Raw genomic sequence first — 18,604 nt, 5'->3', positions numbered from 1 at the left:
TGAGGTACCAGGCCGCAGACAGATCCGAGGAAGGAAAAGGAAGCAAGTAGGGCCAGGGGAGCCAGGTGACCACCCCAGAAGTGTGTTGAGGGGCCAGGGTGGGCCTGAGTCAAGCATGGGCAGGCCTGTGCTCACCCAGGCTAACCAGTAGCTATAATAACACACACAAAAATCCAGCAATTCTACAGTGAAAAAGGAAGGTCCCAAATAAACAGAAAAAGACTATAGCAAGATGTTCTTGATGATGATGTTTAATGTCCAATTGTAAGATAAAACAAATCCACACAAAGAAACAATATGATAAATCCAAACTCATCCAAAGCAAAAATCAGTAATGTGGACTCAACATGGTCCATGTTTTGGCTCATATAGCCTTCCTCAGAGGTCCCGGATGGAGGCACACTATGATATAAAGTGCTAATGAGGATGAGAATAGAGCGTGTTCTGGTGAACCGCAGGAGCAAAGTATCATCCTCAGCGCTTTGTATCATAGTGCGCCTCCATCCGGGACCCCTGAAGAAGGCTATATAAGCTGAAACATGAACCGTGTTGGGTCTCATTACTGATTTTCGCTTTGGATGAATTTGGATTTGTTTAATCCTAGAAGTGGACATTAAATAACATCATTAAAGAACATCTTTCCACAGTCTTTTTGTGCTTATTTGCAGTCAGTAGCTATGCCACTAAACTGAAGTCATGCAAATGCAGCAGGGGTACACACAACTTACAGTATTATATAACTTTTGGCCATAAGTGCAACCTTGCCCATTCTCCACTCATGCTCTGTCCATGTGCATGCCCTCTTGCATTTACATTCTTCATACTTCATGCACCCTTAGAGAATAGAGCTTAGGCACTGTGATATCACTTTCACCGGTAATTGTACACTTATGCACATAACTGCTAGCATTCTATAACTTTAAGTACGCAAAGACCATATAAATGTGGGTAACCTGGTAAAGAACTGATGTTCACATGACTTGTGCAAGGTCACAGTGAGTGGCACTGTGAGAAATGGAATTTGAACAAATAGAAGCCCTGGATGACTCCTTACTGCTTTTCCATTCCAGGTGAGCTGCTTTAATTATGCTATTGTGAAACATAAGCTAGAGGGAAGGTGGCATGGTTGTTACGCTTTGCACTCTAAAACCCTTGGGAAGCTTATATTAGTGAATTCCTGACCTCTTAGGCATCTTAAACAGGGGTGGCGGGGGCTATGTACAGAGACTTATCATGGGGCTTCATCTGTATAAATATTTGCATAAAGCAGGGCCATGTGTGAAAGACACAGCCACTCATGAATAGGGCCAGTCCCGATCTTGAAGTTACTGTAGTTTAAGAAATTTTCCTTCATTAAAGAAAAAGAGGTGGCGATAGCAGTTCAGCAGCAGGATAAGGCTTGCCAGGTTTTTACACTGATTGCCGTACGTAAATTATCTTAGGATGGGACGAGAGATCTTCTGTTGGGGAGAGGCTGTATTTGTACAACTGAAGAGAAAAGATCTTCAGTTTCAGGGAGCATGTACCATGTGAGGGGTGGGACTCCCAATCATTGTGTAACAGCACCACCTAGAGGCTGCATTTAGGACTCATGATTGCAAAAATCCAAAAGGTGCCTCTGGCCCCTAGCCAAGAGCTGTTATTACAATGACTAGTCCAAGTGGATATTAAAACAAGTGGAGGGAAAAGGAGGGTAGTATTGAGTGGACAGAGAAGGGAAATGGGGGGGGGGAAGAAAATTGAAAGTTAAAGGTTTGTTATTGTAATAACTGGCTGGCTCAATGTTTAATTATAGTGTTGTTTCTAATAAAAGAAAAATATTAAAAAAGATGGAAAACCTGAGATAATTCCAAATGAAGGCTGGTAGTGCCATAGCCCAAAACAGGGCAGTTCCAGATGAGCTGGAAGTCCAAAGGTGCACAAGGAAACTAGCCAGGCTCTGGAGTTCAGAGTGACAACGCAGCCGATGTGCAATGTCTCCAGGAAGGACAATATAAGTTGTGTGCAAGTATTCTCAGGATCTCCCTTTCAGGCAATATGGTTTATGGTTTATTGGCTTGATATACCACTCTTCCTCGAGAGATAACAGAGTAGTTTACAAATGATCAAATAATTTAAAGTCACAGCAGAAAGGAATGTCAATGTTTAGCAGGAAAGAAATTAAGTTAAAGAGCATCAAAATAAAATTTTTTATAAGAGACAAAAGTGAGCGGATAGGAAAACAGACCACAGAGATTTGCAAGTCAATGGATCCTGGGAGGAGCAACTGTGTCCATGTGCAAATTAAAAGCCATCTCAAATAATTAGGCCTTCAGCAAGGACCTAAATCATGGTGGCTCCAAACATATACCCCAAGGAGGGGAATTCCATAAGAAAGGGACTAAATAGGTGAATACTTTATTTCTTGTTGACTCCTCAGCTTTAGGAAAGCAATAAAAACATACCTCTTCACCTAACTCCGCTGCCCATGACTGATGGATTACAAAGAAATATACTATATATTGGTACTAGGAGTTAGATTTTAAAAGGTTTCAGTCTTCCTTTCTTTTCGCAGCAACAAAAATATGGAATGATCTACCTATGGATTTTAGATATCTTAAAATTAGTGCGGTACTGAATAGCATATTTTATTATTTGTCTGAACACAAATATTTCAGCTGAATACGTTAACATAACAAATAATAAAAGAAGCAATGTAAAATCAGAGATCAAGTGTTTATTTCAACAGAATTTAAGATGGTAGAACCCTGGATTATTTGTATTTTAATTTAAATCACTATTTGGCCAAATACGAATAATATATTCAGGGCCAAATCAAATTGAATATGAATATTTGGTACAGCCCTAATCTTAATAGCTATATTTGTATTTCAGAAATTTATGAAAACCTGGTTATTTAAAAGATATTTGTAATAGGTTATAAAAGATATTTTCGGTTCAGGGTTTCTTTAATGTAATGTATAACATGATTAGGTTATATTTGTATTTTTCTGGGTATAACCGGCCTTCTTTTTTATGTAATCTACATTGAACTTGTAAGGTATCTGCAGAATATAAGCATTACATAGAAACATAGAAACATAGAAGATGACGGCAGAAGAGGGCTACAGCCCATCAAGTCTGCCCACTCTGCTTACCCACCCCCTGTCTATGCCCTAATGACCCAATTTCCTTATCTTGACCCTCGTAGGGATCCCACATGGGTATCCCATTTATTCTTAAAGTCTGGCACGCTGTCTGCCTCGATCACTTGCACTGGAAGCTTATTCCAATGATCAACCACTCTCTCTGTGAAGAAATACTTTCTGGTGTCGCCATGAAATTTTCCGCCCCTGAGTTTGAGCGGGTGCCCTCTTGTGGCCGAGGGTCCCTTGAGAAAGAAAATATCATCTTCCACTTCGACACGTCCCATGAGGTACTTAAATGTTTCGATCATGTCTCCCCTCTCCCTACGTTCCTCGAGAGTGTAGTGTAGAGCTGCAATTTGTTCAGTCTCTCTTCGTACGAGAGACCCTTGAGCCCCGAGATCATCCTGGTGGCCGTCCGCTGAACCGATTCAATTCTGCGCACATCTTTACTGTAATGTGGCCTCCAGAATTGCACACAGTACTCCAGATGAGGTCTCACCATGGCCCTGTACATTATGACTTCAGGCTTTCGGCTGACGAAACTTCTATTGATACAACCCAATATCTGCCTTGCCTTAGATGAAGCCTTCTCCACTTGATTGGCAGTTTTCATGTCTGCACTGATGATTACTCCTAAATCTCATTCTGCTGAAGTTCTAGTTAAAGTTTCTCCGTTCAAGAAGTACGTCCTGCATGGATTTCCGCTTCCGAGGTGCATGACCTTACATTTCTTAGCATTGAAGCCTAGCTGCCAGGTTGAGGACCAACTTTCCAATGTAAGCAGGTCCTGCGCCATATAATTCTGTAAACTACATTCACTTACTATATTACATAGTTTGGCGTCATCGGCGAATAGTGTTATTTTACCTTGAAATCCTTGAGTCAGATCCCCTATGAATATGTTGAAAAGGAGTGGACCCAGGACTGAGCCCTGCGGCACTCCACTGGTCACCTCCGATGTTTTAGAGAGGGTACCATTAACCACCACCCTCTGAAGTCTGCCACTCAGCCAATCATTGACCCATGCAGTTAGTGTCTCTCCTAACCCCATCGATTCCATCTTGCTTAGCAGCCTGCGGTGTGGGACACTGTCAAAAGCTTTACTGAAGTCCAGGTACACGACGTCCAAAGACTCTCCCAAGTCCAACTTTCTTGTTACCCAGTCAAAGAAGCTGATGAGATTGGATTGACAGGACCTACCCTTGGTGAATCCATGCTGACTGGGATCCCGAAGATTCCCTTCATTCAAGATCGTGTCCAATTTGCTTTTAATTAGTGTTTCCATGAATTTGCACACTATTGATGTGAGACTCACCGGTCTATAATTCGCAGCCTCTGCCCTGCAACCCTTTTTATGCAGAGGAACGACATTAGCTAATTTCCAGTCCAGGGGAACTTTCCCCTTACTTAGGGAGAGATCGAATAGCTCAGCCAACGGTTTCGCCAGGACATCGCTCAATTCTCTGAGCACTCTTGGGTGCAAATTGTCTGGTCCCATGGCTTTGTTCACCTTGAGTCTTGCCAGTTCACTGTAAACTTCACCTGGTGTGAACTCAAAATTCTGAAACGGGTCTTCTGTGCTTAGATTACATGTGTGCGCAACTTACAGTATTCTGTATTATTCATATACATTTGAGCTATGGCCAAGCTCCGCCCACATGTGCACCTCTCCTTGCAAATATATACCATATATGTTGAGCGGTAATTACAGAACAGTGTTTGGTTGGGATTTTAGCAGTTACTCGAATGTATGCACTCATGGGTAAATCAGTGTCATCAGTGTGCAATTGTTAATTGCCTGTGTTATAGAATGGAACCTCAACCCTCCATTGCCTCAGCTACAAACTTAACCCCTCTTTTACAAAGCCCAATTGCTTGAGCCACTCCAGCAACCGCCCTGAAGCCCATAGGGATTTAAAGGGCTTCGGGGCTTGTGCCGTGCGGCAGCTGCTAGCGTGGCTTTTTTCTTTTTTAAAGGGGGGGGAGTTAGATTGTAAATGCTTTGAGAAAAGCAAAGCTTCTACTGTGCCCAACTATAACTTGCCTTGAGCTACTGAATAGTATGTGAGTTAAATCCAGATCCCTTTATAGTGGTTACAACTTCGCCTGTTTTTGACATTGTGACAATAAATCAAACTATCAGATGTTACTGTCAACAGATTTCAAAGAAAAGAATTTACAGGTGTTGCTGGGCTTCTCCAGCACTAGTTCACAGTAGCAAACTACACAGTTCAGTTACAAGGTGTTTCTGTACATAATAACCATTACGAAAGCAGCATAGTTCAGTCACTAGGTTTCATAATAGAATTTAAAACAGAAAATAAAATACATATCTAAACTACTATAAACCAGCTAACAGGGATGGGTAGGGTTGCCAGATTTTACATTCGTAAAATCCAGACCCGCCCCCTAGGCCCGCCCATCCCCGCCCTGTTATGCCCCAGTCCCGCCCCTAATCCTACCCTAGCCCCTCCCACATTGCTTGATCTGGTCGGACAGGAGGGCATCCGTGGATGCCCTCTCGCCTGACACAATTTCGGGGGAAGCTTTTCAAAATCCACAAAACAATTACTAAAGAAGTGTGAAAACCTATTGGATACACAAAATCACTTCTGATATAACATGTATGAGATAGAATTTTTATACCACGCCTCAGAGACCAAGTATAAGAGCATACATTTGCTGAATACTTAGTTTTTGGTCTTAGTGTCTATCATTGGCAAGTGGTAGTTTTAAAGATTTTGAATCCTTTCAATTTTTGTTTACTTATTCTTGCTTGTTCAATGTTTTTAATTATTTATTTGTCAAAATTTCTTTTAAACCAGATGTATAAACATCTTTGCCACCAAATACTACGAAGAATAAATCAAATCAAAGATAGTGCATAAACTCAAGAAAAGCACTTATCTCAAAGGCAGTTCACACTGCTTGGATCCCAACGGGGCCACCGTTTCACCTGAGTGGCTTCGTCAGGGGAATGTTGTAAACAGTGTCTGAAATAGGCAACAAAAGTTACATTTTATTAAAGATATAGTATTTGAGTGCATTTAAATGCTAAAATTTTCAAGTTTAACATGTTCAATTTCTTAACAAACTTACGGAACCGGCGTTGACTTTAGCATGTATTCTTCAAAAAATGGCGTCAGTGAAAACTAACGCTGAACTATTTAAAGGGACTTGAATCAGCTGTCGGTGCAGCGTGAGGAACGTCAAAAAACGTAAAAACGTAATGACGTCCATAGAGCTGACTTCGTGGGAAAAATGCAAAAAAATTTTTTTATCTTCAACCTAAATAGGTCACGTTGTGAACAGAATGAAGAGAATTCACAGTGTAAATCAGATCGGTAAAAAGGCATATTAATTTAATAGTAGGCTGTCCAATCGATTTTATCATCTAGACCTGAAGGATATATTGATTGTAAGGTATAAATCCAAAATGTTTCCCTGCGTTTGAGCATAGTGGCTCTGTCACCTCCTCTCCTATTTTTATTTATCACATCTATTACTAAACCTTTAAGATTGTGAAAAGAGTGGGAGGCATCTTTGCAATACTGAACTAATGGCTCTTTAAATTGACATCTCTTGATGTTAGATTTATGTTCAGCAAGTCTTGTTTTAAACGGTCTAGTAGTCATGCCTACATAGATTTTTTGACAGGGACAAATAATCACATAAATTACATGGTCTGTTTGACAGGTACTAAAATGTTTAATTTTGTAACTCTTTTTGTTGCAAGGATTAATGAATTCTTTAGTTACAACTGAAAATTCACAGTATGTACAGTGACCGCATCTGAAATGTCCATAAATATTGGACATACTACTTTTTACATATTCATTGTTATTGCTGAAAAATTATTTGAGATTTTTTCCTCTTGAATTAGCAAACCTTAATCTAGTGTTACTAAAACTGGGAAGAGATTGAACAATAGCCCAGTGTTTTTTTACAATTTTAGTTAACTGAAAACTGTTGGATGAATGTTTTAATACAAAAGTTGTGCAAGGATCTTCTGTTGTGGTACCTGTTGTATAGTCGTTCAATAATAGATCTCTGTTATTGTATTTAGCCCTTCTATATGCATTCTTTATAATATGTGAAGGATACCCTCTGGCTTTTAGTTTTTTGCTCAGAGATTTTGCTTGAATTTTGAATTCAGATTGTAACGTACAATTACGTCGTAAACGAAGCATTTGTGAAAAGGGAAGACTGTTCTTTAAATGTTTTGGGTGACAACTTGAATACTCCAAAAAGGTGTTTTTTATTAAAGGTTTCTCATACGTTCGTGTGATGAACGTTTGTTGATCAATAGTAACCTCAATGTCCAAATAGTGTATTCGTATTGTTGAATATGCATAAGTAAATTGAATGTGATTGTCACATGAATTTAACCATTCAACAAATGCTTTTAGTTGACTTTCTGAGCCTCTCCATAAGAGAAAAACATCATCGATGTATCTCCACCAAATGAAGATGAGAGATTCAAAGGGAGAATATTTTACCCATTGTCGTTCAAATGCTATCATAAAGAGATTAGCCACCGAGGGGGCAAATGCCGCCCCCATAGCTACACCTTGTGTTTGTTTAAAAAGGTTTCCTTCAAATTCAAAGAAATTTTCTCGCATGGCTAACGTAGTCAAGGAGATAAGGAAATCTGTGGGAACTGGTTGTGGTTTTGGTTGTAATTCCAATACTTTTTTGATAACATCAATAGCATCTTGCTGTGGAATGGATGTATATAATGATGATACATCTAATGTAACCATTATAAAGGGTCCTTCTTTCAAATCTATGTTGTCTAATTTCTGTAAGAAATCTTTAGAATCTTTAATGTACGATTGACATTTAGGAACTTCATATTTTATAAATTGATCTACATATCTTGATAGAGGTTCCAGAACTGACCCACGGGTCGAAGTTATGGGTCTGAAGGGTGGATCTGTCGGATTCTTATGTATTTTAGGTAAAAAGTAGATGATTGCGGTCATTGGATGCTTGGTATTTAAAAATCTGTAATCACGATTAGTGATATAACCCAATTTTAATGCTGGATCTGTGATTTTCCTAATTGAGTTTTGAAGTCTTTTAGTGGGATCTAATTTGATTTGCACGTAAGCTTGAGTGTCGTGAAGATGTTCAAGAGCCTTAGTAATATAAACTGACTTATCTTGAACTACAATTGCACCTCCTTTGTCAGCTGACTTGATAATGATATTTTTATTACTTTGAAGATTGATTAATGATTTGTGTTGATCTTTAGATAAATTCGACTTAAATTTGTATGTTTTGGGGTTATGAAATATTTTTTGAGAGTCTTGACGTACTAGTTCTTTAAATACATTTAAAGTAGGATCTACGGGTCCAATTGGTTTCCACGTAGATTTAGGAGCAATGGTCGTCCTATCTACAAAATCAGTTTTACTTGCAAAGAATAATTTAACTTCCAAGAGTCTAAAGAACCTTTCTAAGTCAATGTTAAATTGAAATTCATTGTTGGGTACCGTAGGTACAAAAGACAAACCCAAATTTAATAATTCAATATCTGCGCTTTCTAAGTTCTGTTGGGAAAGATTTATTGTTACTGATGGCTGGGTTGTTGTTGTGACCTCGTCCATGGTTTGCCTCTGGCTTGAGTTCTGCCTCTTCTGCTTTTTCGAATTTGAAAACCTCCTCTTGCGCCTAAAAAAGTTTTTGATGAATTTGAGCTGCCTGAGGATTTACAGGTGTTGCTGGGCTTCTCCAGCACTAGTTCACAGTAGCAAACTACACAGTTCAGTTACAAGGTGTTTCTGTACATAATAACCATTACGAAAGCAGCATAGTTCAGTCACTAGGTTTCATAATAGAATTTAAAACAGAAAATAAAATACATATCTAAACTACTATAAACCAGCTAACAGGGATGGGTAGGGTTGCCAGATTTTACATTCGTAAAATCCAGACCCGCCCCCTAGGCCCGCCCATCCCCGCCCTGTTATGCCCCAGTCCCGCCCCTAATCCTACCCTAACCCTCCCACATTGCTTGATCTGGTCGGACAGGAGGGCATCCGTGGATGCCCTCTCGCCTGACACAATTTCGGGGGAAGCTTTTCAAAACCCAGACAAAGTGTTGGGTTTTGAAAAGCTTTCCGGACTCCCGGATGTCTGGTAACCCTAGGGATGGGACCTATATCCACTTTATGATTTCCTCTACCATACTCTCTCCAACCCTGAGATGTCCTTTCTGTCAAATTAGATTGTTAGCTCTTCTGAGCAAGAACTGTCTATTGCAGGGGTGCCCACACTTTTTTGACTCGCGAGCTACTTTTAAAATGACCAAGTCAAAATGATCTACCAGCAATAAATTAAAAAAAAACACAATGCACACTGTACGCATAGAATTGTTAATTATCATTCCTATTCCGGGGTTTTTTCAAAGAGGTCAAAGCAGATGACTCTATGCACTGTCACCTCAGTAACAACCATACAAAAATAGACAAATACCCACCCCCCCCCCTCCCTTTTTACTAAACACAATAGCAGTTTTTAGCGCAGGGTGTTGCGCTGAATGCCCAGCGCTGCTCTTGACGCTCATAGGCTCCCTGCGCTAAAAACCACTATTGCGGTTTAGTAAAAGGGGACCATATTGTAAAATATAGACAGCAGATATAAATTCAGACACATTTTGATCACTAAATTTAAAATAAAATCATTTTTCCTACCTTGTCTGGTGATTTCATGAGTCTCTGGTTGCACTTTCTTCTTCTGACTGTGCATCCAATCTTTCTTTCAGCCTGTATGCTTCCTCTCCTCCACACCTCATTCCCTCCCCCAACTTTTTCTTCCTCTCTCCCTGACCTTTCTTTCTTTCTCTCTTCATGCCCCCTTTCTTTTTTTTCTGTTTCTCTTCTTTACTTCTGTCTCCCTGCCTGCCCCCTTTCTTTATTTCTCCCTGCCCTTCCCCAAGCCACTGCCACAGGACCCAAACCACCACCAATGGATAACAGGCCCCCCAAAGCCGACGCCGACGCCACCCCATGCTCTCCCTACTTCGGGCCGACTAGCATTCCTCTCCCCGACATCAATTCTGCCATCGTAGAGGAAGTTCTGCCCAGCCAGGCAGCGATTGGCTGGCCCGAACTTCCTCTCCGACAGCAGAATTGACGTCGGGGAGAGGAAGACTGATCGGCCCAATAGATCACCAAGGCAAAGTGAGTCCTGGATGATCGACTCACTTTGCCTTGGCGAGCTACCGGTTGATCGCGATCGACCTATTGGGCACCCCTGGTCTATTGTATGTTAAATGTACAGCGCTGTGTTCGCCTTACAGCACTATAGAAATGATAAATAGTAGTAGTTGTAAGGTGGGGAAAGCAGAAAAAGCAGGTGTGTATACAGTCGGCTCTCCTTGGGATCCTTGGATTCTACCAACCATGGACCCAACCACGGCTCTCTGTATCAGGTCCCTCGCCCCCTGTACCTTGGCATCATGCAGCAGCCTCATAGAAAGCGAATAGAATGTTGGGCATTATTAAGAAGGGTATTACAACCAGGACGAAGGAAGTCATCATGCCACTGTATCGCGCGATGGTGCTTCCACATCTGGAGTACTGTGTCCAATATTGGTCACAGTACCTCAAGAAGGACATGGCGATACTCGAGAGGGTTCAGAGAAGAGCGACAAAACTGATAAAAGATATGGAAAACCTTTCATACGCAGACAGGTTAGAAAGGCTGGGGCTCTTCTCCCTGGAGAAGCGAAGACTCAGAGGAGACATGAGAGACTTTCAAGATCATGAAGGGCATAGAGAAAGTGGAAAGGGACAGATTCTTCAGCCTATTGGAACCACCAACAACAAGGGGGCACTAGGAAAAATTGAAAGGGGACAGGTTTAGAACAAATGCTAGGAAATTCTTTTTCACTCAGAGGGTGGTGGACACCTGGAATGCGCTTCCGGAGGTTGTGATAGGACAGAGTACGCTCAGGGGTTTCAAGGAAGGACTGGATAAATTCCTGAAAGATACGGGGACTGAGGGATACAGATAGGGATAGATATAGGTTAGGAAAGGGTATAGATAGAAGGATAAAGGGGATCAAAGGGTATAGATAGAAGGATAAAGGGGATCAAAGGGTTAGACAAGGATCACCTTACAGGTCATGGACCTGATGAGCCGCTGTGGAAGCGGACTGCTGGACACGATGGACCTTTTGGTCTGACCCAGCGGAGGCAATTTCTTATGTTCTTATGTCTTTGGCCCTTTAGGGCCCCTGCAGCAACAACCATACTCAAAGGTGACAGCCTGCAACGGGCCTCTCCCTTTGACCCGTAAGGGCATACAGGGCATACAGGCTGAAAGAGGAACGCAGGAAAAGGGGGGACATGATTGAGATATTTAAATACATCACAGGACGTGTCGAAGGGGAAGACGACATCTTCTTTCCCAGAGGACCCTCGGTCACAAGGGGACACCCGCTCAAACTCAGAGGAGGGAAATTTCATGGTGACACCAGGAAGTATTTCTTCACAGAAAGAGTGGTGGATCACTGGAACAAGCTTCCAGTACAGGTGGTCAAGGCCACCAGCGTGCTTGACTTTAAGAATAAATGGGACATCCACGTGGGATCCTTGCGAGGGTCGAGATATGGAACTAGGACATTAGCACCCAGACCTAATGTGGGGGTCAGTAGAGTGGGCAGACTTGATGGGCTATAGCCCTTTTCTGCTGTCAACTTTCTATGTTTCTATGTTTCTAAGGTCAGAGAGAGAGGCCCGGTGCAGGCCACAGCCTTTGAGTTAGGCTGCTGCTGTTGCTGCAGGGGCCTAGCAGGGCTGAAGACATAATGCCAAGGTACACTGGGGGTGGGGGACCTGATACAGAGAGCTGCCAGACCATGTGGTACATCTGCAAATTTTGGTATCTGCTGTGGATCCTAGAACAATCTCCCATGGATACAGAGGGACAACTATATATGTATGTTTGCAGTGGCGTAGCAAGGGTGAGCGGTGCCAGGGGTGGTGGTTCCCCTCTCCTTCCCTCTTCTCCACCCCCTCACCTCCACATGTTCCTTCCCTATCCTCTCCTGCCATGGATACGCTGCTTCCCTTCCCCTGGACCTCTAATATTTCTGGCACAAGCAGCAACCCTCAACCTACTGTTACGCCAGCATCGGCTCTTCCTCTGATGTCACTTCCTAGGCATGGGCCCAGGAAATGACATCAGAGGAAGAGCCGACGCTGATGTGACAGCAGGTTGGGGGGTTGCTATTCATGTCAGGAATATTACAGAGGTACAGCGGAAGGGAAATGGCACGCACGCACAGCAGGGGGGTGTTCGGGGAAGGAGCGGGGCAGAAGACAGGTGCCTGGGATGGACCACCCCCCGCCCCCTATACTATGCCACTGTATGTTTGTATTGTGTTGTTTGTGGGTGTATCTGTGCACCTAGGTGTATGTGCCGGTACACTTCCCCCTCCGTATCTACGGATTCGCTTATTCGCAGTTTTAAATCAAAAAATGCATTTTCATTTTTCAGGCTATTTTAAGCCCTATAAGCCCCCCCTTAAGCCTTACCTGGTGGTCTAGCGGGTTTTCGGGACAGGAGCAATCTTCCCACACCTCTGCCCTGTGCAGATCGCCCACAGGAAATGCCACGAGAGACTACGGGAGGTCAAGGCATCTATTTCCTGTGAGCGATCTGCACAGGGCAGGAGCGTGGGAAGATCGCTCCTGCCCTGAAAACCCACTAGACCACCAGGTAAGGCTTAAGGGGGGGGGGGGCTTTCAGAGGCTTAAAATAGCCAGGGGAAGCGGGGGTTAGGGGCAGAACCGGCCCGAATATTATTCGTGTTTTTTTAATATTCGCGAGTCGGCTCTGCCCCTAACCCCCATGAATACGGAGGGGAAAGTGTGTTAGCTATGTGTGTGTCTGTGACTTGGACAGTAAGAAAGAATGAAGAGGCAGAATGATTGAAGGAATTCATAAGAATATAAAGGATGCCATACTGGATCAGACCAAAGGTCCATCAAGCCCAGTAGCCTGTTTCCAACAGTGGCCAATCTAGGTCACAAGTTCCTGGCAAGATCCCAAAAGAAGAAAGTAGATTTTATGTTGCTTATCCTAGAAATAAGCTGTGGATTTTCCCAAGTCCTTCTTAATAATGTTTCAGTGCATCAGCGTTTCTTTTTTTTTTTTATTCTTTATTTATCATTTTAAAAATTTTAACAAAATCAAAACATTTTGTGCAGAAAGATTGTCAGGTCGAACACAAAATAAGTAAATCATTAACATAATATGGACAAAATTCTAATCGGACAATCTCAAGTCCTCAGTACTTATATGATCCAAGATATATATAAGAGTGAACTTCTAAGGAAATCAATTTTAAATTCTATATAAAAGAATAGTGTCATGTGTCTGACTTGAGGAATTATTCTAATACCAAGTCCAATTAGTTGTTATTACAGTTACATAGTTGTTATTGTGGTAGTTGTTGTTATACCCTCTTTTTCCAGACGTTTCAGTGTCAGAAAAGCAGTAAGTTGAGATGGCTCGAAAAACACATACTTATTATCTCGATATCTTACTATACATTTACATGGGAAACGTAAAAAGAAAATACCACCCAGCTGTGTAACTCCTGCTTTCAACAAAAGAAACTGACGTCTACGATTCTGAGTTTCTCTACTAACATCTGGAAACATTTGAATTTTCAAACCCAGAAACTCCTTACTCTTGTTCCTAAAGAACATTTTCAAAATCCAATCTTTATCCGGCAACAAAGCCACAGATAGTACAAGAGTTGCTGGTTTAACCAAATCTTTATCTGATGTTTCCAAAATTGCTGTCAAATTTTGTTGAAGGTCTTGTATTTCCTGTCTCTTATCCTCCGAATGCTGACCCCTTACGTTCATAGGCAAATAATATACTCGAGTGAGAGGAGGCAATGATTCCTCAGGAATGCATCAGCGTTTCTAAGCTGCTGAATTTGGAACTTCTTTAGGACATTATGTCAGGGGCTTTATTCCTCTGGAACGCTTGGCCCGAACTGGCCCTTTTTCAAACTTGATGTGTCTTGTCAACTAATTCTCCCCTTCACCAAATTTGTCTACATTCTGTTAAATTTTCTGAGCGTTATTTTCTCCCCAGATCAAGAGACAGTCATTCTCAATCCCTTATGCATAACTATTTCCAACATTCCAATGAACTGGAAAGAATAAAATTAAGATTGGAGAATTAGACTGTATGGCAGTAAATAAGAATATTAATGCAGTCTAGCATTCTGATTCTTAAATATTTTATTCCTCTAACAAGAAATTACATCATTAGAATTTCAAAACATTTCTGAAGCAGTTTATTGATTTTATTTTTTTATTACCCGGTCAATAGGGGATAGTTTGCGGCCTTTTTTTAATTATAGGCTGGCTGAGTATTGATTTATTTCTATATTCTCATCTTCCTTTTAGGTCCAGGAAGAGGAGATGTTTCAAGTCATCCAGTCACAGCCCCATCGGTGGCAGAGCCCTTTCAGGATGCAGTAATGGCACAGCTGCTGCGGGAAGGCTACACTCAACATGACATCCAGCGTGCCTTCTCTATCGCACCTGACAACATCCAGCTCATGCGCCTGATCCTGCGCTCTTTCATTCCCTCGTCACCAACCTCCCCTTGCAATAAGTGCTAGTGGCTCTTTCTGCACTGAGGCCAGAACCAGCCCACAGTGCTTGAGGGTTCTGTTCTTATGATCCCAGATGAACATGCCTAAGCCTTAGACTGGGTTGTGATACTTCAGTATGAGCCAATTACGAACACTTATGAACATGTCTAAGCTAACATGCCTGATGCTACAGGACAGATTTTGTGAAAATGCATGAACATGCCTGGACCTAGCATATGTAGGAGAGAAATATACTTCTACAGGCACATAGAACAAGTCTTTATATCATAGACTCTACCTCTTGTATGGAAGGTATTTCCAGAGTGGGTTGTGTGGACTGAATCTTTTGAAGTGAAGACACAGGGCAGACAAACCCATATACAAGACAGCAGGCACGAACACTTCATTGTGGTGAGGTGTTGCAGGTGGTTCCACTCTGTGTCTCCAAGACTCTCAGGGCTAGATTCACAAAGCAAACTGATCATGTACCGATTAGTTTGCTAGCCCTTTGCGACCCGATTTCCCTCTGACCCGATTCACTAACCTGTGTAGCGATCCCATCCCAATCCGTGCATGCAAATTAGGGGAATCGGCATGAAAAGCAGGAAGGAAGCGATTCACTAAAATAAAAAAAGCAACACTGACTGGACTGGCCAATCCAAAGTAAGTGACTGCTAAGGACCAGTCACTGAGGTCCTTTCCAACTGCCCTGCCTTCTGCTGCCCTGCTTCTCTGCCCCGATCTGCTCTCTGCCCCATCTCTCCTGCCGCCCCGTCTCAGCCCTGATCTCATGCTAGCCTCGAATCTCTCCTGCCTCACCAACTCAGTCCTGATCTCCTGCCTGCCCCGAATCTCTCCTGCCGCCCGACTCAGCCCTGATCTCCTGCCCTTCCCTGCACTGTGAGCCCGTAGTTTTAACCCATGGGTTTAAAGCGGGTTATAACCATGGGTTTGCTGAGCTGTTTAAAAAGTAAAAGTTTTTTTAAAAAGTTGCAGCTCATAGACGCATGTGCATACTATCTACAGATGGTCTGCGCATGCATTGGGATCGCTCGCTAGCGATTCGTGCGGTAGGTGGGGGGGGAGTGTCAACGATCGTCCCCATTTGCATGCAGGCCTTTTATGAATTCATCGGCCTGCATGCAATCGAGCACGGATCGGACACGGAATCGGGGGTTAGTGAATCTAGCCCTTAATTTACTCATCCTATGAGTTCTTCAATCAAGGAAGAAAATTTTTCTCTTTAAATCTACCTTTATGAAAGTCTCCAAATGTTCTTTTGCATGGTCCTTATAAATGTTCTTACAACACTAAGAAGAGAGACAGACTGGGCCGCCCATCTTGGCTTTCTGTATCAATCTCAGTCACACTGCTGAATTTTTCTGCAATCTTACTCCAAGCCTAGGACTACATTCAGTAAATGGTTTTTTCCCAATACAGTATTTTGAGTTTTGTGTGTCTGCAGTCCACTGTAGTTCTTATATCAAACTATATTGTTTGAAGATCGCTATTTCCATCAGTGAGAGCTAGATCCAGTATCATCCCTTCCTTCATGGGCTCTGTTTAACTGAGATTGAGAGCTTGTATAATACAGAGGATTAATATCCCGACGCCATTGGAAAACCAATGATCATTGCAAAAGCAAGAGGCTCAAACTTTCAGTTAAAAAAATAGACGGAAAAGTCTTATAGTCTTACATGTCCCTTCCACTGTAACCTAGAGTCTGGAGGGGCTTGTGTTCTTCCCTCCCCCTGTAAAACAGATACAGAAAGGGTTCATGCTACATTAACTCTGTGACCCCATGCTGCAACCTACAGTTTGTCTGAGAAGTGTCTTGTACTAGTTCTGCATCATGTTATGACCATTTGTAATGGTTTGCAGTTTTTAATCTTTGTTATATGATTAGGTAATAATCCAAGTGATTGAAGCAGGTTTCCGGGTCTTTCCGCGTCTGTGTGCTACAATCATACCGCCTGCCACGGAAGCCTAAGAGAACAATAATCCAAGTGTTTGTGGTAGTGATTAAGAAATGTAAGCTATAAATAAATATGGAGGGAAAGAGAGACTTCATCAGAATCGCCTACAGAGACATGGGTGGCACAGAGGACTTCCCCTTCCCTGTCAGCATTCCCATGACTAATCAGAGGAAGGATTTCACCAGTGGCAGCCTCTGGCCTGTAAGATACATAGAAAATATTACAAGGGTTCTTAAAAAAGCTTCTGCACTTTCATATTTTCACAGGAAATGGTTAGGATGGTAGAAGTGGTAAGAGGGTGTGTTAGTAGGATGCTGGGAAAAATATATTGCAAAACAGGGTGATTATGTGGGAAAGTGATATAATTTGCATTTGAGATACTTAATAAATAGTGTTTAAAAAATAAGTGTCAAAACTTTTTGAAGATCCTTCGTACATTACTGTAGAGGAATGCTTTACCAGTGTAATATTTCAAAACATTTTTATAAAGGTTTTTGTTAAAGTGATCTGTTTCTCTCAGAACAAATTTTCTAAAGTGTTGTTTTATTAAAAAACCAAAACAAAACCCATAATTTAAGCACTGATTAGAGAGACCTCACTGCTGTGCCCGAAGGGCAGGACTAATAAAGGACTTTTAAACTACCATGCCTACCTGTGATCTGTCTGTGGAGAAACCTTTCCATTCTGCACTCACTTTAATGTATTGTCACAATCAGGAGGGGCACTCTTAATATGTGCACGTCACTATCATTACGAGGGCATTTTAAAGCAGTGTATGCTGAGAGTGTACATTCCTAGAGCTGAAGAAAGAATGAGCTTCACAGAAATAGATTATATATACAGGGCTTGATATGCAAAGTGATTTATGAAGCCAGAAGAGTCTCCTGTCCACTTAAATAGAACTCTGAGGTCCAGTCGCCAATATTCAGTGGCGCTTGACTAGGCTGGAGATCAGCAATAACCCAGCCATCTTAAGTCCTGGCACAAGAGGGGCATTCTAAAGGCAGAGAATAGCTGGGACTTAAGTGGATGTTGGCAATTTTTAATGCCAGTGCCTGTACAGCTAACTGGGCATGTAGGATCAAATGAATAGCAGTCCTAATTTTATCTGGTTAGCTACGTGGATGCTGGCACTGAATATCAAATCTGTCTCCCAAATAGCACTGCCATCCCCCTCCCCTTGAAAAGTACCGGTCCCCCTCCCTCCTCTAGTACCCTCTGGAAGAGCAACTGACCCCCACACCCTGATTCTTATTCCCTCCCTTCCATCTATGACAGAGCATCTGGTCCCATAATAATGGATCCCCCACCACCTATAGCCCCCCCCCCCAAAAAAAAAAAACCCCAACAACTAGAGTTTGCAGCAGCCATTTTGAAGTAAGAGCTAAGAAAGACAGAAGTGAGTGGGCATTGCTCCTGCACTTTCTTTGCTAGACCACCAGGAATTGACAAGGTAGTCCCAGAGGATGGCTTTAGGGAGTAGGGGGGATCTTTATTGGGGGGCCAGATGTGCTTCCAAGGAGTAAGAGGGAGGAAGGTGGGGTCTGACATGGCCAGATAACCTTATGAGGGTGCTGGGCAATACTCAGCAGGGACCCGCATAAGAGCTAGCAGCCTGACAGTCTAGTCAGACCTGGGTATTCAGTGCCAGTGCCCAGAGATGGTCTATGTTGGACCTAATTTTGCACATGGAAATCTGCATTTTTTTTAAAAAAACCACTGACCATTACTGGCTGAATATTGACAGGATAGAACTACTACTATAGGGTCTCCAGGCCTTCTTAATTGTATCAACAGACCCACATAGACAAAAAGTGCTAACATATGAAAGTGTCACTTTAACTGGTCAACATATATTTAATTGCGGT

The 18,604-nt window shown here is 42.2% G+C and overlaps 1 protein-coding gene across 2 annotated transcripts in view; it reads left to right on the top strand.

The window, feature by feature from the left end:
* LOC117345646 (E3 ubiquitin-protein ligase CBL-C-like) overlaps positions 1 to 15,577 on the top strand; it is a 46,310-nt gene extending 30,733 nt beyond the window's left edge. The window contains exon 13 of one of the 2 annotated variants that reach the window (XM_033914584.1): positions 14,570 to 15,577. In XM_033914584.1, coding sequence (XP_033770475.1) covers positions 14,570 to 14,787 — 218 coding nt within the window. In that variant the 3' untranslated portion in view covers positions 14,788 to 15,577. The remainder of the gene's footprint in view (positions 1 to 14,569) is intronic. The other variant, XM_033914585.1, reaches the window with a different exon arrangement.
* The last annotated feature ends 3,027 nt before the right edge of the window (positions 15,578 to 18,604 follow it).

The sequence above is a fragment of the Geotrypetes seraphini genome, chromosome 11 (assembly GCF_902459505.1).
Source record: "Geotrypetes seraphini chromosome 11, aGeoSer1.1, whole genome shotgun sequence".
NCBI lineage: Eukaryota > Metazoa > Chordata > Amphibia > Gymnophiona > Dermophiidae > Geotrypetes > Geotrypetes seraphini.
The sequence above is the reverse complement of the archived record's forward strand: the minus strand, read 5'-3'. Positions and strand labels throughout refer to the sequence as shown.